Source organism: Perognathus longimembris, chromosome 22 (genome assembly GCF_023159225.1).
Source record: "Perognathus longimembris pacificus isolate PPM17 chromosome 22, ASM2315922v1, whole genome shotgun sequence".
NCBI lineage: Eukaryota > Metazoa > Chordata > Mammalia > Rodentia > Heteromyidae > Perognathus > Perognathus longimembris.
Window position 1 is genome coordinate 37,042,838 of NC_063182.1, and position 22,036 is coordinate 37,064,873.

General features: G+C 36.3%; 1 protein-coding gene across 17 annotated transcripts in view; it reads left to right on the forward strand.

Moving 5' to 3' along the window:
• Positions 1 to 22,036, forward strand: part of Apc (APC regulator of WNT signaling pathway) — a 94,224-nt gene that overhangs the window by 64,726 nt on the left and 7,462 nt on the right. For 7 of the 17 annotated variants that reach the window (XM_048331525.1, XM_048331531.1, XM_048331527.1 and 4 more), the window contains 8 exons: positions 2,634 to 2,732; positions 5,926 to 6,304; positions 8,027 to 8,122; positions 9,361 to 9,414; positions 13,919 to 14,058; positions 14,940 to 15,017; positions 15,839 to 15,955; positions 20,373 to 20,587. In XM_048331525.1, coding sequence (XP_048187482.1) covers positions 2,634 to 2,732; positions 5,926 to 6,304; positions 8,027 to 8,122; positions 9,361 to 9,414; positions 13,919 to 14,058; positions 14,940 to 15,017; positions 15,839 to 15,955; positions 20,373 to 20,587 — 1,178 coding nt within the window. The remainder of the gene's footprint in view (positions 1 to 2,633; positions 2,733 to 5,925; positions 6,305 to 8,026; positions 8,123 to 9,360; positions 9,415 to 13,918; positions 14,059 to 14,939; positions 15,018 to 15,838; positions 15,956 to 20,372; positions 20,588 to 22,036) is intronic. The other 10 variants (XM_048331528.1, XM_048331533.1, XM_048331529.1 and 7 more) reach the window with 3 other exon arrangements.

A 22,036-nucleotide genomic window follows, 5' to 3' on the forward strand; every position in this document is an offset into this window, starting at 1 on the left:
CAATTTTCTATTAAAGTTTTATTGAAACGCAGCCTAATGTGACAAAAGTTTTCATTGGGATGTTTTTGTATTCTCCAAATTTTCTTCAGCAAATACATTTATGTTTTAGCTTGAGTGACTTTTTAAAAAATGTAATTTCACTAAATTGGCTGTAAGATTATTTCCTATTGCCAACATAAGAGATTTCTTTGGCCTTTCTGTGTTTATTCTGATAATACTGTTGATTTTTTTAAAAAAAGAATATGCTTCTAATAGCTCATTAAAATGTAATGCTTAAAATGTTCCACACTTAGATATTTAAATTTATTTTACTAAAGTAAAACAAAGGTAATGCTTCCCTAAGTATTACTAGTTAGTGGAATTCAGAAAAATTCTTAAGTAGAAAATTAGGACAAAAGCAATTAAATTTAAATAACATTGGAGATGTTTCTCTGTCTATTGTTCATTAGTAAATTCTTTGGGAAGGTTACATATTTCTGCATGTGTGTAGAAGGAAGAAAAGTTAAGTCATTTGACAGAAACAAGTTATTTGCTTAGTGTTTCAGGTCATATTCTAATTGTTATGTACTTTGAAATCTTTATATACCCATGATAATTCAGATCTATGTGACACTTGCTATAACAAAGTATATTCTAAGTAGGTTATTACATTTAATATAAAAAATGAAGGTACTAAAAGTAAAAGAATTAGAAGAAAATGTGGGTAGAATTTTTATAATGGTTAAGTAGGTGGGAAAACCATAAAGGAAGGGTCAGTAGGCTTTACATAACAATATGAAACTTCAGTATGCCAGGAAGTCATAACAAGAGTACAAGAGAAAAGTCAAGATCGCATTACTTGCAAACAGTTATGACAAGCAAAAAATTAAAATTCTGAATACATAGCATGTTTACAAATTAACTACTAAAGACTTTAAAAGTGAGCTATGGAAATGAATAGGATATTAAAATAGTAAATATGTGGGAAATGATTAGCTTTACTAGTAATGATATCTTAGGTATAAATTACAGCTAAAAGGAGATGGAAGCTGTTGGGTTATCAAAAACCAATGACAATATTGATAAGAGTAAGTTCACAAATGCCATTTGTACCAGTCCTGGGGCACCCAAAAGGCCCTTCCTAGGCCTGGGTACTATCCCTGAGCTTTTTTGCTCAAGGTTAGCACTGTATCACTTGAGCCACAGCTCCACTTCTGCTTTTTAATTAGAGATAAGAGTCTCTTCCTGGGAAGCTTGCAGTGATGGGCAGCGTCCCTCTCATATTGCTTTTATTTGTATGAATGAAAGGAAACCACTTTTCTGGACAGCAATTTTGTAAAAACATATTAAAGAATCATTGCAATATCTAAAGTTTTATGCTGAGGAGATAATGAAGTCAACCATCATAATTAGAAGTAATCTATAACTAGTATATAATGGGTTAAATTATCATTCCATGATAAATAGTTAAGTGGCTTTAGTTAGGAAACCTAAAAATCCCACTCCTTGGCCAACTGGCATAGACCTTGTAACAAATTATGAGCTTCAGTGTTCCTTTTGCAAGTACAGTGATAGTAACACCTCCCTCATAAAATAGTTGTGAGAATAAATAAATGCAGTATGTACTTAACACAATTTGTGTTGTACAGTAAATGTTCTCCATATGCTTTCCATATTTATACCTTTGCTCTTTCCATCAGCTTATCTCATTACCTATTTAAAGCAGTATAGCATTTCATAACCCTAAATGATTCGTTGCTTTTCCTATTTCCCTACTTTTTAAAAAAAACATTCTTATGCATTGGTGTAGAATCATACAAGAATGCAGTTATTTATATTTTTGTGTCTTTTTCCCATAGAGTTTCAGTGGGCTTTCTTTCAGCTGAGGTCTTGGAAAACTTGGTCTGTCCTAATCGCACCCATAGTATTTTGGCAATTGGGAACATTTTAGAATTCCAAAATTCTTTCATTGTTTTCTGTCAGTCAGCTATGATATCATTTCTTTTCTTCCATTGATTTGTTTTGTAGTGCTGATGATTGAACTCAGGGTCTTATGCTTACTAGGCAAGCACTCTACTAGAACCTACATTTCTTTAAACCTGTGAAAATATATTACTCTATAATTTCTTCAGTATTTTTTATTTACTTCCACACTTGTTTTAAATTGAGCCCTTCAACAAGATCTTTTTTCTTCTGTTTTTCTCTAAAATATATTTAATGAGTTTATAGGGGATTGGCATGGCTCATGTGGTAGAGCACCAGCAAAAATATATCATCAGATAGCAAGTTCCAGTCCTGGTCTTGGACAAAAGAGAGAGGGGGGGAGAGGGAGAGAGGGGTTTACAGGTAAAAGTATTCATTTGGAAATGGTGTGCAGCTTGGAGATAGAGTACATGCTTAGCATGAACGAGCCACTGGGTTCAATTCCAGCAGGAGAGAGACAGACAGACACCTCTGTAGAGCTGGGATATGGATGGATATCAGTATCTCTACAAAGATATATCTATAGATATATGTCATATAATCACAATGATTATACTTAATGATATATTTGGTTGTTTACCTTAAGAGGTGGGTCACTTGGAATACCTGCTTTCATGTGAAGTTATGTGTATTTACAATCTAAAATACAGTGTAATTTGCTTAATTTCCAGGGTTCGACTACACGAATAGATCATGAAACAGCCAGTGTTTTGAGTTCTGGTAGCACACATTCTGCTCCTCGAAGGCTGACAAGTCACCTGGGAACCAAGGTAACAGAAGATTACAAACTTTGCTTGTTACTGCTAAGAGATTCTTTGGTTTTCTCAAGAATTTTTATTTGATCCCTTGAAGAAATGAAATTATTTCTTTTAATAAAAATATAAACAAAAGGAAAATAATAATAAAAGCTGCTAAGTTAAGTAAATATTAATTTCTTTTTCAGCCTTATTATTCATGCCTCTGCAAGTGTCCTAAGCACCAGGCAAATTGGCTTTCTTTTTAAACACAACTTATGACTTTGTTTCTTTGCCTTATCTCCACTTTTTACCTTACCACAAAATGGCTATCACAATCCTAAACAGTCTTCTTAGACTTTGCTTCTTCAAAACATTCCTTTTGATTCCAAGGTTCTTCTTAACACTCTTGTAATCCCTTTACCATCTCCTTTGAATCACTTAACAATTTGCATAAAGCTCTTTTTTAGAAAACAGACTGTTTTTTTCTATGTATCTTTTTCAGCAACAAGTACAGTTTGCCTGCATATAATGAATGTTTGATATTTATTGAAATGGATAGAAAAGCTATTTAAGTTGCATGCTAGCCAATAGTTATGAGTAAGCTTTCTAGGGTTTCTTAGATGTTAGCAAATATTGTAGGATTGAGAAAGAGATGTTTGTAAAGAAAATTATTTTGTTTTTGTTTTAAAACAAGACGCTTTACTTAATATATTAGTGAAATACATTAGCTAAAATGAAATTCTAATTTAACTAAACAGTGTATTTTTTTAGTTAGTTCTAAAGAATTGTCTTCACAGTATACTCTATATTCTAAGTACTCTTTATTCTAAATAATGTGACACTTTTAAAAAGGAAACATGCTAAAATAAAGGTTTATTTAAGAAATGGATTTTTAAGCCTGACTCTAGTGGCTTACGCCTGTAATTCTAGAGTTAGGAGGCTGAGATCTGAGGATTGTAGTTTAAAGCCAGCCTGGGCAGAAAAGTCTCAGTGAAACCCTTAGTCCAATTAACCTCTCAAAAACCAGAAAGTGGCCCTGTGACTCAGAGTGGTAGAGCGCTAGCCTTGAGCAAAAGAGCTCAGGGACAACACCCAGGCCCTGAGTTCAAGCCCCACTGACAAAAAGGAAAGAAAAGAAATGGATTTTAGCCAGATGGAATGGCTCATACCTGTAATCTTAGCTACTTGAGAAGCATCAGGAACATCATTGTTTGAAGCCAGCCTGAGCAAAAATGTTAACAATACCCCTGTCTCAAAGTTGTGACATGTGCCTGTCATATCAGATACACAGAAGCATAAATTATGTAAAGGATCACAATCCAGACTACCTGAGCAAGAAAAGCAAGACCCTGCCTGAAAAATAAATTAAATAAGAAGGACTGAAGGTGTGGCCCAAATGGTAGAGTGCCTGCAAAGCAAGCACAAGATCTTTAATTCAAACCTTCATACTGAGAGGGAGGAAGGGAGGGAGGAAGGGAGGAAAGGAGGGGAGGGGAGGGAAAGAGAGAAAGGAAAAAAGGAAGGGGAGGGAAGGAAGGAAAAGGACTTTTTAATATTAAAGTTTAATATTAAGGCTTTACTGTGTATTTTGAGTGCCATCTTTGGATTGTTTCATTTGATCCTATACATAATTTCATTTAATCTTTATAGAGACAACCCTGTTAGTTAGGTAAGTTGTTTCTTTTTTTTTTTCAACACTGGAAACTAAAGCTCACAGAAACCATGTAAGCTAATATCACAGTTGCTTCTACGCAGTGGAGTCAAAATAAAAGCAATATCTGGTTAAACGTATTTAAAACCCTTACATTGCCTTCTTCATACTTTAATATCTAAGAGAATGTGTGTATTTCCACGTTCAGAGCAGTATTTCTCAACATCAGCACTAGTACCTAGATACCTTTGTTGCACTGTAACATGTTAAGGAGCATCCCTGGTCTCTATCTGCTAGGTGTCCATGACACCTCCACTGAATGATTGTTAGAACCACAAATGTCTACATAGTCGAGAACCACTTACCTAACACATTTTTATGTTACAGCCACTAGCTATGAAATGAAGCTGATGATGATCCAAGATGTGTTGTTTTCCTATGTCTGATAAACTTCTAAGTAAACCATTGAACTTATTGTGATCATACCATTTTTCTCTTTGGGAAGTTGTGGGGAAGTACTGAGGTTTGGACTCAGCTTTGTGAGTAAGTGTTCTATGAGTTGAGTCACAGCGCCAGGCATTTTATGTTAGTGATTTTTCAGATAAAGTTTCATGCTTTTTACATAGGACCAATCTCAGATCACAATCCTTCTGCCTATCTGTCTCATGTAGCTATGATTATAGGCATATATCATCATGTCAGGGTTGATTGCGGAAATAGATCTCACCAATTTTTTTTTTTTTTTGCCTGGGGTGGCCTTGAACTGTCTTTTTTCTATTTTCTGCCTGGTAAACAGCTGGGATTACAGATGTGAACCAATGTGCCAGGCTGGGTTTTTTTCTTTTGGTTTAATTTGGTTTGGTTTTGATTTTTGCCACTCCCAGGGCTTGGATGCAAGGCTTTGCCCTCATTTAGCTTGCTTGCTCCCAGCTGGCAACACTGCCACTACCTCCAGCCCAGCTTGTTTGCTGAGAAATTAGAGATGGAGTCTTTGTGACTTTTTCTGCCCAACCTTTCATCAAATTTTAGTCCCCGGTCTTAGAGTCTTGAGTAGCGAGGATTACAGGTGTGAGCCACTGGTGCCCAGCTTACGTTGAGTCACATTTTAATAGCTTCAAAGCACAGAGCTATATACAATGAAAAATTAAGCCCAAAGAAATAAATAATTTTAACAGTCTAATGAGACTTAGTGATTGGTGAGAATATTTAGCAAATTAAAATTGTTGCAAACGTTTTATATTGATTTTAGCTCTAGATTAAAAGTAAAAATTTTAAATTCTATAAGTTTAAGCACATTCCTTTGTACGTGAGAAAGAAAATTAAAATAAAATTTGGTCTAGCCAAATAGCAGTTTAAACATGGCATAAACTACTTTCTCTTTCAACACTATATAATGCCATTACTATTTTTATTTATTTACATAAATTGTTGATGTTATTTTGAAATAACACATTATTTCATCCTATAAAGGTATTTGTTACTGAGTTACAATAAATATCCCATTCATCACTTCATTACTTTTGGCTTTTGGATATTAAAGTCATAATTTTGTTTCTAAACTCATTTGGCCCACAGGTGGAAATGGTGTATTCATTATTGTCAATGCTTGGTACTCATGATAAGGATGATATGTCGCGAACTTTGCTAGCTATGTCTAGCTCCCAAGACAGCTGTATATCCATGCGACAGTCTGGATGTCTTCCTCTCCTCATCCAGCTTTTACATGGCAATGACAAAGACTCTGTGTTGTTGGGAAATTCCCGGGGCAGTAAAGAGGCTCGGGCCAGGGCCAGTGCGGCACTCCACAACATCATTCACTCACAGCCTGACGACAAGAGAGGCAGGCGTGAAATCCGAGTCCTTCATCTTTTGGAACAGATACGAGCTTACTGTGAAACCTGTTGGGAGTGGCAGGAAGCCCATGAACAAGGCATGGACCAGGACAAAAATCCAAGTATGTTCTCTGTAGTATATATCACATTGCATGTTTCAAAACAAAGTTTCACATTATAAATCTTTCTTGAGACAATATTGTTTTTATGACTACAGAGGAAATTTATATTATTTATATATGCTGCTAGCATTTTCAGGCTTAACTATATTTCCTTAGGGGAAAAAAATGAGCAGAGGGCAATATTATGTGAAATATTTCACTACCACAGTAGAAACAGCAAATTGAAAGAAATGTATAGAGTCAAAACTTACAGCTACAAAGAAATATGAACAACTAGATTGACCTTATCTTTCATTCTATAGATGAACCTTGGAAAAATAACTTTACACAAGTCAAACTATATAATTTTTTTACATTTCATGTTAGTATTTTCAGTGGACAGCTCTACTTATTATTTTTTATCTCTACAGCCTTGTGAAGTAGAAAGTGGGAAGGTTTTATTGTTCCAGTTTACAAGTGAAACAGGCTCAGAGATGCTTGTAGCTTTACAACTAGTGAGAGCCAAGAACAGACGCCAGATCTGCTGACTAGCTCAGTACTATTCTTACTGTACCATCTTGCTCCAGACAGTGGAGCCCTGGTTACTGGAACCATATGTCACCACCCAGCTTTGCACTTGCCCTTTCCCCTTAGGAGTAGGAAACATCGGAATTGAGTCTCAACTTCATTCTAGTAGCCAAGAACCAACAGTAATAAGTATGTAAGGTAATACTTTGTTTTCAGTCAGTAAGAACTCACAGAGATAAGTAGAGGATTCTGTTGAATTAATGTATTATTTGGGGAGCAGGAAGACAAATGATGGTGAAGCATGTCTTAGGAAGCTATAACAGATTTTTTTCTAAACTTAAGTATAAAGATTATTTTAAAATCTAAAATATATTTAAGAACAAGGAAAAAAAGCAGAAATCATGCTTAATATCTACTAGTCCTGGTATGAAAAAATTCCTTCATGGAGAAAATTGTATTTCTGGATGATTTTATTTTTCTGTCCACTATTATGAAATGACTCATTACTTTTTTTTTTTTTTTTTGGCCAGTCCTGGGCCTTGGACTCAGGGCCTGAGCACTGTCCCTGGCTTCTTCCCGCTCAAGGCTAGCACTCTGCCACTTGAGCCAGAGCGCCGCTTCTGGCCATTTTCTGTATATGTGGTACTGGGGAATCGAACCTAGGGCCTCGCGTATCCGAGGCAGGCACTCTTGCCACTAGGCCCCCAGCCCCATGACTCGTTACTTTGAAAAAGGGTTTTTTAATAAATATTTTGTGTCAAAAGTGATTTTTGCAACCTTTCTCATAGCATTAAATAGCTATGGAGTTACATTTGGCAAACTTTCTTTACTAGGCATTACATTTCTATACAGCCATATGCTTTCAACCCACATAACAGTAGTCAAAGTAGGTACACCAAAATGTTTTAAATTCATCTATCTAATGAGCATCATTTTAAATTAGTGGATATGTGAGTTACAGTATAAACCTATGAAGGACTTAAAATAACAGACTGGATCTCACACATATGAGTAGTAAACATTTTTATTAAAGAACCAAGAAAAAGCCCTTTACTCATTTGTAGTGTTTGTTCATCCATTCAGCATATCTGCTAATCCACTAAACTTTGGTACATTAGGGATATGTTAATGACTCTTGCATACTTTCAATGTACAATAAAACAGTTACTGTTGAAGTAGTAAAATAACATGGGACATGGTGCTTTTATTTCTTAGTGCCAGCTCCAGTTGAACATCAGATCTGTCCTGCTGTGTGTGTTCTAATGAAACTGTCATTTGATGAAGAACATAGACATGCAATGAATGAACTTGGTAAGACAAAGTGTTTCTTAATGCCGTTAGTTTATTTTTAAATCATAGTTGAAATTCATCATTGTAAATAGAGATATTTAATAATTAATGAATTGAGAAATAAGATCACTAACTTCTGTTCAGCTGCTGCCTCTTTATAGCAAAATATTGTTTCCTGGTTCCTATGGGAGAAAGGCTTCTGAATCACAAAAACTGCTGCCTTGTTACAAACTAACTTTAATTGTCTTCCCTAAGATTTTAAGACTTAGAAATATACCACTCCTTGTCCCTGTTGCCAAGGTAGATACCATGTGACAATTAATGGAGAGCATAACTTGAATTATTTTTTAAAATGTAAAGCTATTTCATTTACCTTGGAATCTGTAAATCACTTTTGATTAATACCAAGGGGAATTGTTGTTGTTATTATTTTATTACTTCCATTTATCTTCATGGTTATCAGTCTTTTACTGGATTTTTACAGGGTATATTTGAAACTAGGTAATGTAGAAAAATTAAATTTTGAAACAGTTACTCTTTTGGGTATGTGTTATCACATTTCAGACTTTATATAACCTGCATTATAATACACACATTTTCTATGTAATGGTTTTTCTTTGATTTCTAGGTTCATTTTGTGGTATTTATAAATTGCATCAGGCTGAGCCATCTCATATGAATTGAATTTCTGTAGTCATGCCACAAGCAAAAAACATACACTGAGTTTCCATCTTAGTGTAGCTTTATCTTACTTTTTATACTGTTTGTTACATTACATTCCAGCCTCCACTTTGTATTCCTGCCACCCTCATCATTGTCATTTATCACTTATCTTAAAAATGATAAAGTCATGAGCCTCTTAAACACAGAGAACTTGCACACCCCGAAGTGAATGTTGTCCCTTTCAGAGTCATCACTTGGGGAGGCTCTGTTACGCTGAGAGATGTCAGGCCTGTCCTGCAGCCATGCTTTTCTTCCACGGGCCTCCATGATTCTCTCCTCCCTCAGGACTTGTAAAATCTCAGTTAATCTTAGGAGATCCCCCTTCTTCAGTATATTATTAGCGTTTGTAAAAATTTTAAAAAAGTGTAATGCTAATAATTTTGAGAAAGTAATAAAACTAATGAACAAAAATTCAATTTTAGTATATTACAAAGGTATTCTGCAAATGTTCCATTGAACTTCTAGGACTGACACATTAATCATCTGAATTTCAAAATAAAACCTAGACTCAGTATTTGTTCCTCTTCCTTCTTCAGGTAGGAAGGCTACCCGGGGCATTTCATCACAGGAGCTAGGGCAGGGGCTTTCAGGTGAGGAGCAGGATGGGGCTTCTGGGGGTGTGACTGCTGGGGACATAGCCGTAGATGTGACCTTCCTCTAATTTCTAGTCTCCATTTTTGCACTGGGGAAGAACAGGGTTAAAGTTTGTGAATTCAGGCTGGAGATAGTAAAGACAGCACAGGTATCTGGCAGTACTAGGAATAGGGAAGAAATAAATTCCATTAGGTGAACATATATTCTTAAGCCCAGTCATCTGGAACTGCCATTTGTACATATATGAAGCCCTCCAGATGCCAGGTCTAAATTTGTACATATTAGTACTGGAAGTTTTCAATTGTAACGTTAGTGATTTTTATTTCTTAATTCCCTAGTCAGTCCCAGAAACCATTGCTAGGTACTAGAATTTTGTAATGGCAACAGTAGGATCTTGGCTTCCAAGGATCTCATGATTTACTTGCATTAATATTTTACAAAATTTCTGGATTGTAATAATCACCAGAGGCATTTGTCAAACCATATAGATTCCCTGGTCCTGTGGCAAACAAAATCCCTGGGGGAATGGCCTAGAAATCACATTTAATAAGTAGCTCCATGTGATATTTACCCTCAAGAAACTCTGAAACACTGATCAATATAATATTGACATTGACCTCCCCAGTATTTATTCTAGGATGGGGTATTTCATGCAGATGGTGGCTATGAAAACCAAACAAAAGTAATACACTTTAAGAAATTAAATTCATCTCTCTGTTAATTTTTAAGACATTTAGTCTTTATTAAGAATGTAAGGATTCTGAGAGGCATTGTTCAGTTCATGCTTGTTACTCAGGAGTCTGAGATCTAAGAGTTCACAGTTTGAAGCCAGCCTGTGCAGGAAAGTCCATGAGACTCTTATCTCCAGTGAATCTCTCTCTCTCTCTCTCTCTCTCTCTCTCTCTCTCTCTCTCTCTCTCTCTCTCTCTCTCTTCTCTCACTCTATCTCTCTTTCTCTCTGTCTCTCTCTCTCTCTCTCTCTCACACACACACACACACACACACACACACACACATGCCAGAAGTAGACTTGTGGTTCAAGTGGTAGAGTGCTAGCCTGGAGTAAAAAAGTTCAGACAGTGCCCAGGCCCTGAGTTCCAGCCCCAAGATTGGCACCCAAAAATAAAAAAATAAAAAAAATCTAAGAATCCTGTTTAATGTCACTTGAAGCAGTTGGTCCTCCATTATCAGTAAGGTTCCAAGATAACAAATGATAATAATTAAGTTCATCTGGACCATTGCTTTCTAACATAGGCACCAAAGAAAATGGAGGACATGCTCATCATCTTTGTATTGAAATACCCCAATTATATTGGGCAGCCTTTTATTCTATCAGCCACGAGTTTGCATCATACCTCAGGAAATCTATTTATAGTTTTAACCTATGAATTATATTCTTTGCTTTAGAATTTACTGATTTTTTTCTTTTTATTTCCCTTAAGTCATAAAGGCTTCCCTCTTACCTTTTTTTTTTTTTTTTTTTTTTTGTTGTTGTTGTTGTTGGTCATGGGGCTTGAACTCTGGGCCTGGGTACTATACCTGAGCTCTCTTCAGGTCAAGGCTAGTGTTCTGCCACTTGAGCCACAGAGCCACTTCTGGCTTTTTCTGTGTATGAGATACTGAGGAATGGAACCCAGGGCTTCCTGCATGCCAGGCAAGCATTCTACCACTAGGCCACATTCCCAGCCCCTTCCCTTGTTATCTTACACTCCAAATTTTATCATTTTTTTATTAGACATGTTATTCACGTGGTTTTTTTTTTTTTTTTTGCCAGTCCTGGGCCTTGGACTCAGGGCCTGAGCACTGTCCCTGGCTTCTTTTTGCTCAAGGCTAGCACTCTGCCACTTGAGCCGCAGCGCCACTTCTGGCCATTTTCTGTATATGTGGTGCTGGGGAATCGAACCGAGGACTTCATGTATATGAGGCAAGTGCTCTTGCCACTAGGCCATATCCCCAGCCCCTATTCACGGTTTTGTTTTTGTGTTTTTTTTTGTTGTTTTTTTTGCCAGTCCTGGGGTTTGGACTCTGGGCCTGAGCACTGTCCCTGGCTTCTTTTTGCTCAAGGCTAGCACTCTGCCACTTGAGCCACAGCGCCACTTCTGGCCATTTTCTGTATATGTGGTGCTGGGGAATCGAACCCAGGGCCTCATGTATATGAGGCAGGCACTCTTGCCACTAGGCCATCTCCCCAGCCCCCCTATTCACGGTTTTGATAGGATATCCTCCATATCCTTCTTGAATCTTGGTTTTCAAAATCAACTTCTAAAATGTGTAGTTTTTCCATATGAGTGCTCATCAACTCCTTGACAATTTAGTGTTTCGTGGGACCTTCCTTAGATGCATTTTGCCTTTCTTGAGAAAGTATTCTGGATATTGCTATTTCATGAAGGATTTTATTTAAAACAAAACATAGTTACTTTTTATCTCAATATTGATAGTCTGCTTTATAATACTCATAATTTTGGGGTTGTCAGTATCCTGAGTGACTCCCATATCAATATCCTGAGCAAAAACTCAAATATCAATAATGGCATTCCTTGAATGCGTTTGGCTTTCTCTAACCCTGTGCAGTGTTATCTATTCTCAAGTTACTATGTTAGAGTTAATGTTCACTTAGTGTTTTTCATATTTGTGTTTCAGCACAGATCTCTCCTAAGTTTTAGACACATTTTTATAATACTTATCTGATATCTTCCTAAAGGCAATATTCCAAACACTTTTAAACTCAACTGTCACTAACTGAATTTGTTACTTCCCACATCCCCTAATCAAAACTAAAATCTTAAGAAATCATCCATGGCTTTATCATTATCCCTATATCTAGTATCTTTAATCCTGCTTCTCAGATCACTGTTCTTTTCATCCTGAGTGCAAGACCCCATTGTCTCTTGTTCTGTAGTACTTTGTCCTGCTTTTTCCCCTATGAATTCTGTACACTTTATCTTGTAGTAATCTATTGAGGATGTGCGTCTTATTAGTCTTTCTTCTGCCTAACCTCCTTAATGTGGCACAGAAGGTTGTAACATGATCTGGTGTCTGTCCATTTTTGCAGCCTCATCTGGGAGTCCTTTTCTTGTTGATTTGTATTTCAAGCTCAAGGGGTCTTAAATATACTGTGTCCTTTTCCTAGAATGCTTCTTTTTTATCCTTGCCAGACCTCCATAGATACTCATTCATCTCTCAAGTCTCATCTTAAATATTACTTCCTCAGTCTTTTTCTTGGCACTGCAATCCAACTAGGTCTAAATTCAGTCCACCGGTTACCTTAACCATGTTTTCCAATGTCTTTGTTCTCCCTTATAAATAAGCTCCATAAAGACATAAAGATTTGTTAGTTCACTGTTTACTGTACGTTTTTCCATTATCACAAGTGGATGAAGGAAAATCTTCCTAAATATGACTTGGATTTTCTTTAGACAGGTTAATTTTCATTTATCTACATTTAGAATCAGCTTCTAGTTATAAAGATTTTCATGTATTTTCTTATAGTTAAATATCTTGGTCTAGAGTTCTTGACTTAGGATGGAACTTAATTCTGTAAACTTGTAAATTTTTCTGTATGCTAATCCTCACAGATCATTTCTAAAATTTATTGGTCCTCTTGCAGATTAATGACCTGACAAGACTTAGTGTGCCCAAGGATTTCCTTTTTTATCTGTCAGAGCCACTTCTCAGAAACAAGCAACAAACAAAAAGTCCTAAGACCTGTGATGATCAATGTTTGATGATGAATGATATTTTAATAGCTCCATGTGCATTTTTATCTTTCTTTTGTTGACTCCCTGGACACTTTACATCACTTTTTTGTAAACCTCTTCCTTTATTGTCTTTCCTTTGCCCTTGTTTTCTTTCTTTCCTTCCTAGTGCCAACCACTGTGGGCATTATTGAACAAACCTGATGATAAGAATCAGGAAGAATGAAAATACTGTATCTTGAGATAGTTGGTATTTAAACACTATTAAAGAAAAAAATTTAATTCAGATAGTAGTAATATGAACAGATAATTCTTTTTTATGAAAAAAATAAGCTTTGTTTCCTGCAGTTTTGTTTAAAAGTTTCACTATTTCTAAAGGTAATTATTCCAAAAGGAATTATTTGGCAGATTTTTAAAAATGTTAAATGATTTAGGCCACAGTGGGTGACAGTGAAGAGTGTAAAGTTCTAATAATAGTAAAGTTGCCTTTTTCTGTTTATGTTTAGGAGGACCTAGAATTAGAAAATGCCCTTCTTCATTGTTGGCAATAAATAGAAAAAACTATTTCAATCAGCAGAGCAAAGGCTTGGAGGGTGGAGAAACTGGCAGTAATGGAATAGTTGTCTGGTGTACTTTACAAATACACTACATAGAAGTCCTTTATAACCGTTTTTTTGTGACATAATTTTAAAGGCAAATTTGTATTCTCTTTTGAGACTTTTCCCTAATATTTAAGTTATCAACTAGACACTAATTAGTTTAATTTTAGGTTATTATCTTTTTCCTCTTGCCCTTTTTAAATTAGGGGGATTACAGGCCATTGCAGAATTATTGCAAGTGGACTGTGAGATGTATGGGCTTACTAATGACCACTACAGTATTACTTTAAGAAGATATGCTGGAATGGCTTTGACAAACTTGACTTTTGGAGATGTAGCCAACAAGGTATGTTTGTTTGTTTCCCATAGATCTATTTCTTGGGGTTGGAGACATGGCTCAGGTGATAAAATGCCAGCCAGTGTGCAAAAGTAGATCTGTTTCTCATGAAAGCTCAAGCATGCCGAGTGCATGGCTTAAACTTGTAATCCTAACTACTCTAGCCTGGGCAAGAAAGTCTGTGAGACTATCTCCAATTAAGCATCAAAAAAGTCACAAGTCAAGCTGTGGCTCAATTGGTAGAGCTCTAGCCTCGCGCAAAAAAAATTGAGAGACAAACCCCAGGGCCTGAGTTCAAGCCACAGGACTGGTGCACACGCATGTACACACACACAATGATAGCCCAGGTTCGAGTTTCTTTACTTTTATACAAACTACTTTTTCAAATAATTGGGACAAAAACTACTGAACGCTTTTAGCATTTGTCTCCCCTCTCTGACTAAACAATGACTATACTTCACATTCAGTACATACCCTTACTAATTTGGTTTTCTTGTGCCTCAACAAAGACAAAAACACATCTACCAGTGCAATATGATAAGGAATTTATGAAATTGTATTACCGACACTGTTCCTAGAAATGAAGGCAAAACTCTAAAAATGCTGATAATATGCAAGTGTTAACATATGAACTGATTCCATTCAGATAAAAGACTTTAAAACCTTTTGCTTAACATTTCTTTTTGCTTTATTTTCCAGTTTGTCAAGGAAAGAAAGTAGCAATTAGGAGGCTTCTGCCTTTCATTTAGATAATTTTGGTCTGGATCTTTTGTAGGTAAAATATCATTTATGATTGAAATGAAAACTAGGATTAAGGTTTAGTAGCCAGAACTGAAGCCTGGCTTCAGATTGCCTTGTTGGTGACATTGTTTTTTAATCTCATTTTACAGGCTACGCTCTGCTCCATGAAAGGCTGCATGAGAGCACTTGTGGCCCAACTGAAATCTGAAAGTGAAGATTTACAGCAGGTACTACCTAGAATTTCATTTGTTTTTCTTGGATATTAACTAGTTACTGCCCTGACTTATATTAATCTATGGCGCAGTAAATGTTTAAAGTGTAGTTCTCTTAACAATAAAGAGAAATAATTATATTGGAAGAATTATATTTGGCATTTTAGCAGCACTTTTAAGAGAAATTTCTTTAGTACACAGACAGGACATTCCTGTTAGGATTGTCATTATTCAATCATGTTCATTGTACAAATAATGAGTTTCCCTGTGACGTTTCCATACGTGCATATTATGCTTGGATACAGGTGAAGCATTTCTTAACCAAAATCCAAAATGCCCCAACATCTGATTTTTTCCCCCTTTTTAAAAATTGTTAATTACAAAGGCTGTATAAAGAGAAGTTACATAAGTCAGGTAATGAGTACATTTCTTTTTTGGACAATGTCACCCCTTCCTTCGCTCTCTCACAGGTTTTCCATCCTGTCCTCACACAGAAGTTAACATCTGAAATATTTTGAGTGCCAGTATGATGCCACAAGTGAGAAATCAGTACCACTAAACTCAGTTTCATGCACAATATTACAAACATAAAGTTACTTTCAGGTTATATCTACAGGTTATATATGAAACAAATGAATTATGTGTTTTGACTCGGGTCTCATGCAAGATTGTGTGTGTGTGTGTAATACAAAAAAAAATTTAAAACACAGCATGTTGGATATACACTGTATATATATACTATAATACACGTTTTTTACTTCTAACATTAGAAACAAAAAAGACAACTGATATGATCATTTCATATTCAGATTTCTCTAAAATTAATTTATTTGCAGGTTGTTGCAAGTGTTTTGAGAAATTTGTCTTGGCGAGCAGATGTAAATAGTAAGAAGACATTGAGAGAAGTTGGAAGTGTAAAAGCACTAATGGAATGTGCTTTGGAAGTTAAAAAGGTACATTTGAAAACATTCAGTATCATTCAGTACTTTTTTATTTCCTTCTTTCACTCAGTATTGTCCCTAACCTAAGGTCTCTGACCTTATCTCACCAGTGCATTGTTTTAGTTCAGATTCACACAGTAGGACTCAGGAAAGATTGTAAGAGTCACCCTCAGCATTAGAAACATTTTGTACCAGATAATGCCTTGCTTTAGGCTGACCTGAGCCTTGGTAGGATACTTAGAAGCCTTCCTAACCTTTGTCCTCTAACTGCTAGTGCATCTTCCTCCAAGTTGTGACTCAATCAGAAATGTTTCGAGATATTACTGCATGTTCTTCCCTCCCCCAGAGGTGGAAGGGATAAAAAAAAAAAATCATCCCTGATTGAGAAATCCCTGGTATAAGTATTACCTATGAGTTCTCTAACTATCAATCCCCTAAAGTTCTCCAAGTTCCTTGATAATTTTATCAAGGATTGTTGAGACTGAAGAGTGAGGAATCCCCAAATAATAATGTTTATAGAAGGTTGGTTATCTATTTCAGAAATTGGGCTATTTTTCTTTTTCCTTTTTTTAGGTTTTTACTTTAGTTTTATTTATTTCTCTTCCAGTGCTCCTCATTACATTAAGTATATTTAGATTTCTGACCTAGAGCATTTCTTTCTTTTTATAAAAAACAACACTTATATAACACTTCTAGCAAGATAGAACAACTCATATTTCACCAATTTTTGTCAAAGGAAATCTATTTCTCTTTGACTTTTTTTTTTTTTGTTTTTGGTGCCAGTCCTGGGCCTTGGACTCAGGGCCTGAGCACTGTCCCTGGCTTCTTTTTGCTCAAGGCTAGCACTCTGCCACTTGAGCCACAGTGCCACTTCTGGCCGTTTTCTATATATGTGGTGCTGGGGAATCGAACCCAGGGCTTCATGTATACAAGGCAAGCACTCTTGCCACTAGGCCATATTCCCAGCCCTCTCTTTGACTTTAAAAAAACATATTATTTATTGTCAAAGTGATGTACAGAGGGGTTACAGTTTGATATGTAAGGAAGTGAGAACATTTCTTGTTCCACTTGTTACCTCCTCCCTCATTTTTCCCTGCCTCCCCCCTTCCCTTCTTCCTCTGCCCCCCATGAGTTGTACAGTTGGTTTACACCAAATGGATTTATAAGTATTGCTTTTGGAATCCTTTGTCTATTTATCCTTTGTCTCTTGATTTTGTTATTCCCTTTCCCTTCCCTAGTTCTAATACATCTGTATACAGTATCCAGGGTACTCAGATGAGATACAGTGGTAGCAGGGGTACAACCACAGGAAGAGAATATAAGAGAAACAAAAGAAATGGTTTCACATGGCATGCTAAAAATAATTACAACAATGGTATATAACACTTATTTTCTAGGCTGTTTTTCTTTTAGGTAAACTTAAAAGTCAGGCAAAGTGACTCATGCCTATAATCCTAGCTACTCAAGAGGCTGAGATCTGCCAGCCCAAGCAGACAAATTCAAGACTCTTATCTCTAATAAACCAGCAAAAGCCAGAACTAGAGAGGTAGCACAAGTGGTAGTGTTGTGCTGCAAACCAACCATCGAACCATCTTAATGCCCTCCATTCTGTTCTGGGTTTTTTTTTTTTTTTTTGGGTGGGGGGGGGTTGTTGTTGTTGGTGGTGGTGGTGGTGGTGTGTGTGTGTGTGTTTGTGTGTACTGGAGCTTGAACTAAGTCCTTCTCCCCTCCCCCACCTTTCTACTTTCTTCTTTTTTTTTTTGCTGGCTACTTGGAAAAGGAGTCTTGAGGGTCTTTCTGCCTGGGCTATGTATGAACTATAAGCTTCAAATATCAGCTTCCTAGTAACTGGGATTATAGTTGTGAGCCACTGGCACCAGACTTAGACAGAATTTTTGAAATAACAATAAAGCTGGACACCTGTGGCTGAAGCCTAGAATCCTAGCTACTCTGGGAGTAAGATCTAAGGATCAAGGTTCAGAGCCACCCCAAGCATATAAATCTGAGAGACCCTTATCTCCAGTTAACCACTAGAGATAATCAGAATTGGAAGTATGGCTCAAGTGGTAAAGCTTTCTATTTGAGTACAAAAACTAAGCAAGAACCAGAGGCCCTGAGTTCAGGCCCTAGTACTAGCACAAAACAATTAAAATAACAATACCAGAGTTGTTCTGCTCATTTCAATTTAGTCCATTCTGTTCTCGGGATGCTTGACTGTCCCACCTTTACTACAGTCACAGTGTAATTAACACTGAGTTCTTCTCACATCTGAATTGTTGAAAGCACTGCCTTTCTGCCTCTTTTACATTTCTCTGACAGTTTCTCCGTCAGCCAAATTTTTTTTTAACAGTACTGGATTTGAACTCAGGGCTTTGCACTTGTTTGGCTGGCACTCTACCACTTGATCCACAACTCCAGACCAGCAAAAAGCTGGTTATTTTGAAGATGTAGTCTCCAAGACTTTTCTGCTTAGGCTGGCTTTATTTAAACAGCAGTCCTCTGGATTTCAGCCTTTCAACTAGCTAGGATTATAGGTCTGAGCCATTAATACCCAGCTCATTTTATTTCTTAATGAGGCCAATAAAGTGTTGAGCTATTTGTTGAGTTAGGCCCCAAATGTTTGTTGTAGCATTCAAAGACTACTTTTGACATCTCTGAACTTAATTTCTACTGTTGCCTATCATGGTCTTCCATCTCCTTTTGTGTCTTTTCTGTCCATCAACCCTCCCTTGCTGATCCCTACTCCCATGCCTTTTCTTGTTCTACTTTCTGTGCCAGGAGCCACTGTCTTCTCTTATTTCTGAATGTACAGGTCTCATCTTCCCATGAAATGTTTGATTTAATTTAATAAATTCAGGCTGTAGTAATATTTACATGCTAGGCAGACATTCTGCCACTGAGATACACCCCTAGCCCTGCAACAATAACAATAATCTTTGTCTTAGATTACATTGTTATTTTGGGGTTGGGAATATGGCCTAGTGGTAGAGTGCTTACCTCGTATGCATGAAGCCCTAGGTTCAATTCCTCAGTATGTGGAAAAGCCATAAGTGGCGCTGTGGCTCAAGAGGTAGAGTGCTAGCCTTGAGCAAAAAAGAAGCCAGGGACATTGCTCAGGCCCTGAGTCCAAGACCTAGGACTGGCAAAAAAAAAAAAAAAAGATATTTTATCTGGAGGAGTACCTCTACTTATGATAACAAAAGTGTACCTTTGGGATTTTTGTTGTTTTGTTTCTTTGTTGTGCTACTGGAACTTAAACTCAGGGCCTCACCTTGGTAGTGCTTTACCACTTGAGTTACATCCCAAGCGCTTTTTGCTTTCATTATTTTGCCCAGACAAGCCTGGATCATGATCTTCCTACTTATCACCTCCCACATAGCTGGGATGATAGGCATGTACTATCTTGCCCATCTTTTTTGTTGTGACAGGTCTTGGTAACTGTTTTGCCTGGTTGGCCTGGAACCTCAGTCCTCCTGATAGTTACCTTCAAGTAGATGGGATTACAGGTATAAGCCATAGGGGCTGGGGATATGGCCTAGTGGCAAGAGTGCCTGCCTCATATACATGAGGCCCTGGGTTCGATTCCCCAGCACCACATATACAGAAAATGGCCAGAAGTGGTGCTGTGGCTCAAGCGGCAGAGTGCTAGCCTTGAGCAAAAAGAAGCCAGGGACAGTGCTCAGGCCCTGAGTCCAAGCCCCAGGACTGGCCAAAAAAACAAAAAAAAACAAACAAACAGGTATAAGCCATAGTACTAAGCACATAGGTTTCTAATGAATGTTTCTTGATTATGTAGTAAATACCATGGCAAATTGAAACCAAATATCTCCAATTATTTATCAGAATATTTCTATGGTAATTACTATATTATACTAAGGGAATGTGACTTTTTGTAATTCTTTTGTATCTGAAATTTTTAAGAAGTTATACTTTCCCCAGTACCTTTCTTCTTGTCAGAAGTTACTTAAATCAACCACATATAGATATATATGTACGTTTTTAATATAAATAGAATATTGTATCTTGTTTTTAATTTAACAATAGTTCTTAGATATCTTTCCATATCTATATGTAGTGTATGAAAGTTTTTAAGTTGAGCATTTATCCTACGAATGTGATCTTTTCATAATGTACATCGATTCTGTTTAATAATCTTTATAGAAAGAATTAAGAATTTTTAAGTATCATCTAAACACTTAAGATAAAGATCTTAGTTTAATATATTGTGCTTATTTTATAGATATGTAACTGACTTAAATTCCATTTGGCATTCTATGAAAGTTTTTCTAAATGAGAAGTTTCTAACTTACCAATGAGGAATCCATAGTAAGGGAAGTAATTTATCCAATACAAGTAAATGTAGTAGAAGTTACAAGCAATAAACTCTAATTCTTAAGTAGGATTTGACACATATTCTGTTTCTTAATAGGAATCCACACTCAAAAGTGTATTGAGTGCCTTATGGAATTTGTCGGCACATTGCACTGAAAATAAAGCTGATATATGTGCTGTAGATGGTGCACTTGCATTTTTGGTTGGCACGCTCACTTACCGGAGCCAGACAAATACTTTAGCCATTATTGAAAGTGGAGGTGGGATATTGCGGAATGTGTCCAGCCTAATAGCTACAAATGAAGACCACAGGTATATACGGAGTTTTGTTATATGTTAAAATAATTAGTATAGAATTCATTTCCTTTGAAAGGCCTCATTACAAATAATATTTTTGTGTAATTATGGAAATTCTAAGCCAAAATATTAATACAGTGAAAAGATCTCCTACTTTAACTCATTAGTTTTTTCCTTCTAATAAGGTTATAGTATCTTAAAGGAATCTGGAAATAAATGATAATTGAGAGTAATGACCTATATTAGAGGAAAAATAAAAGTTACTAATATTGGGAAAAAAATCCTTATCTATTTATTAGTATAATATAAAAGAATATGGGTCTTGTTTTAAAAACAAGGCCAAAAAAAAAAAAAGGCCAAAACTATGAGCATGATTCAGTAAGTAAAGGTTCACATGTTTCTAATGGCATCTGGTGGGGGCGGGGGGAAGAGGTGGAGGAGGTGCCTGTCCTGGGACTTGAACTGAGAGCTTAGGCTCTGTCCCTGAGTGTTCTAGTACACAGCTCCACTTCTAGCTTTCTTTTAGGATTACAGGTATGAGCCACCAGCACTCACATTCTAATGTGTCTTAATGTCAATAATTACTTAACTACCGGCTATTCATTAAGCTACTTGATCTGTGAAACCTAAGAGATCACTACAGATAGATTCAGGGTACAAAAAATATAGGGATCTTTCACAGCTTAATATTTGTTTAACTTCTCTAGTATTGTTCCTTTGTTGTTCTCATAAAGAAGGTGAGGTTATTTTAGCAAAAGAGCCTATAATGATATAAACATATTTTTTCTTTAAGCTTTTGATGCACTAAATATAGCTTGATAACCCTTTCAAAGAAGACTTCTTGAACTTTACAAAGTCCTCAGTTGACTACTAGACTACTGAGAGAAAACTGCCATATTAAAGCCTACTGTTTACTCTTAACTATTTCAGAGCCTACTAGAGCAATATATGCTGTCATTGAGTGTCAGTTTGCTCCACATTAAACACTATAGCTATTTGAAGTACTAGAGGGCATTATATTGATTGCCAGCCCTTGTATTTATATGTTTTAAATGTTTTAAACACCTTTCAATGATATATTTTAAAGTAATGACTACACATACAGTCTTCCAGAGAACACTTACTTGTCAGGGAGATAGCAATATCCCAAAATCGGTCCAGAAAGAGGTAAACTACTCTAGAAAGTAAGTTTGTTAATTTAGGAGCATACATTGTGCTTTTTGACTACATAAAAATCAATTAGTTCTTTCTACCTTTTCCAAAATAGCTCATATGTCAATTTTGTGGCAGATATCTATAGATTAAATTACCATAAAGTCCCTATTCAGTTTTAAGATTTCATAATACATGGTCTTTAAATTAGAAAAATGTCACTGTATGAGTATAGTACATGCATCTGCTCAAAAAAAGTTACTTTAAGCTATTGAATCAGAGCAGAGCATATAGAATAGATTAAAATAATGT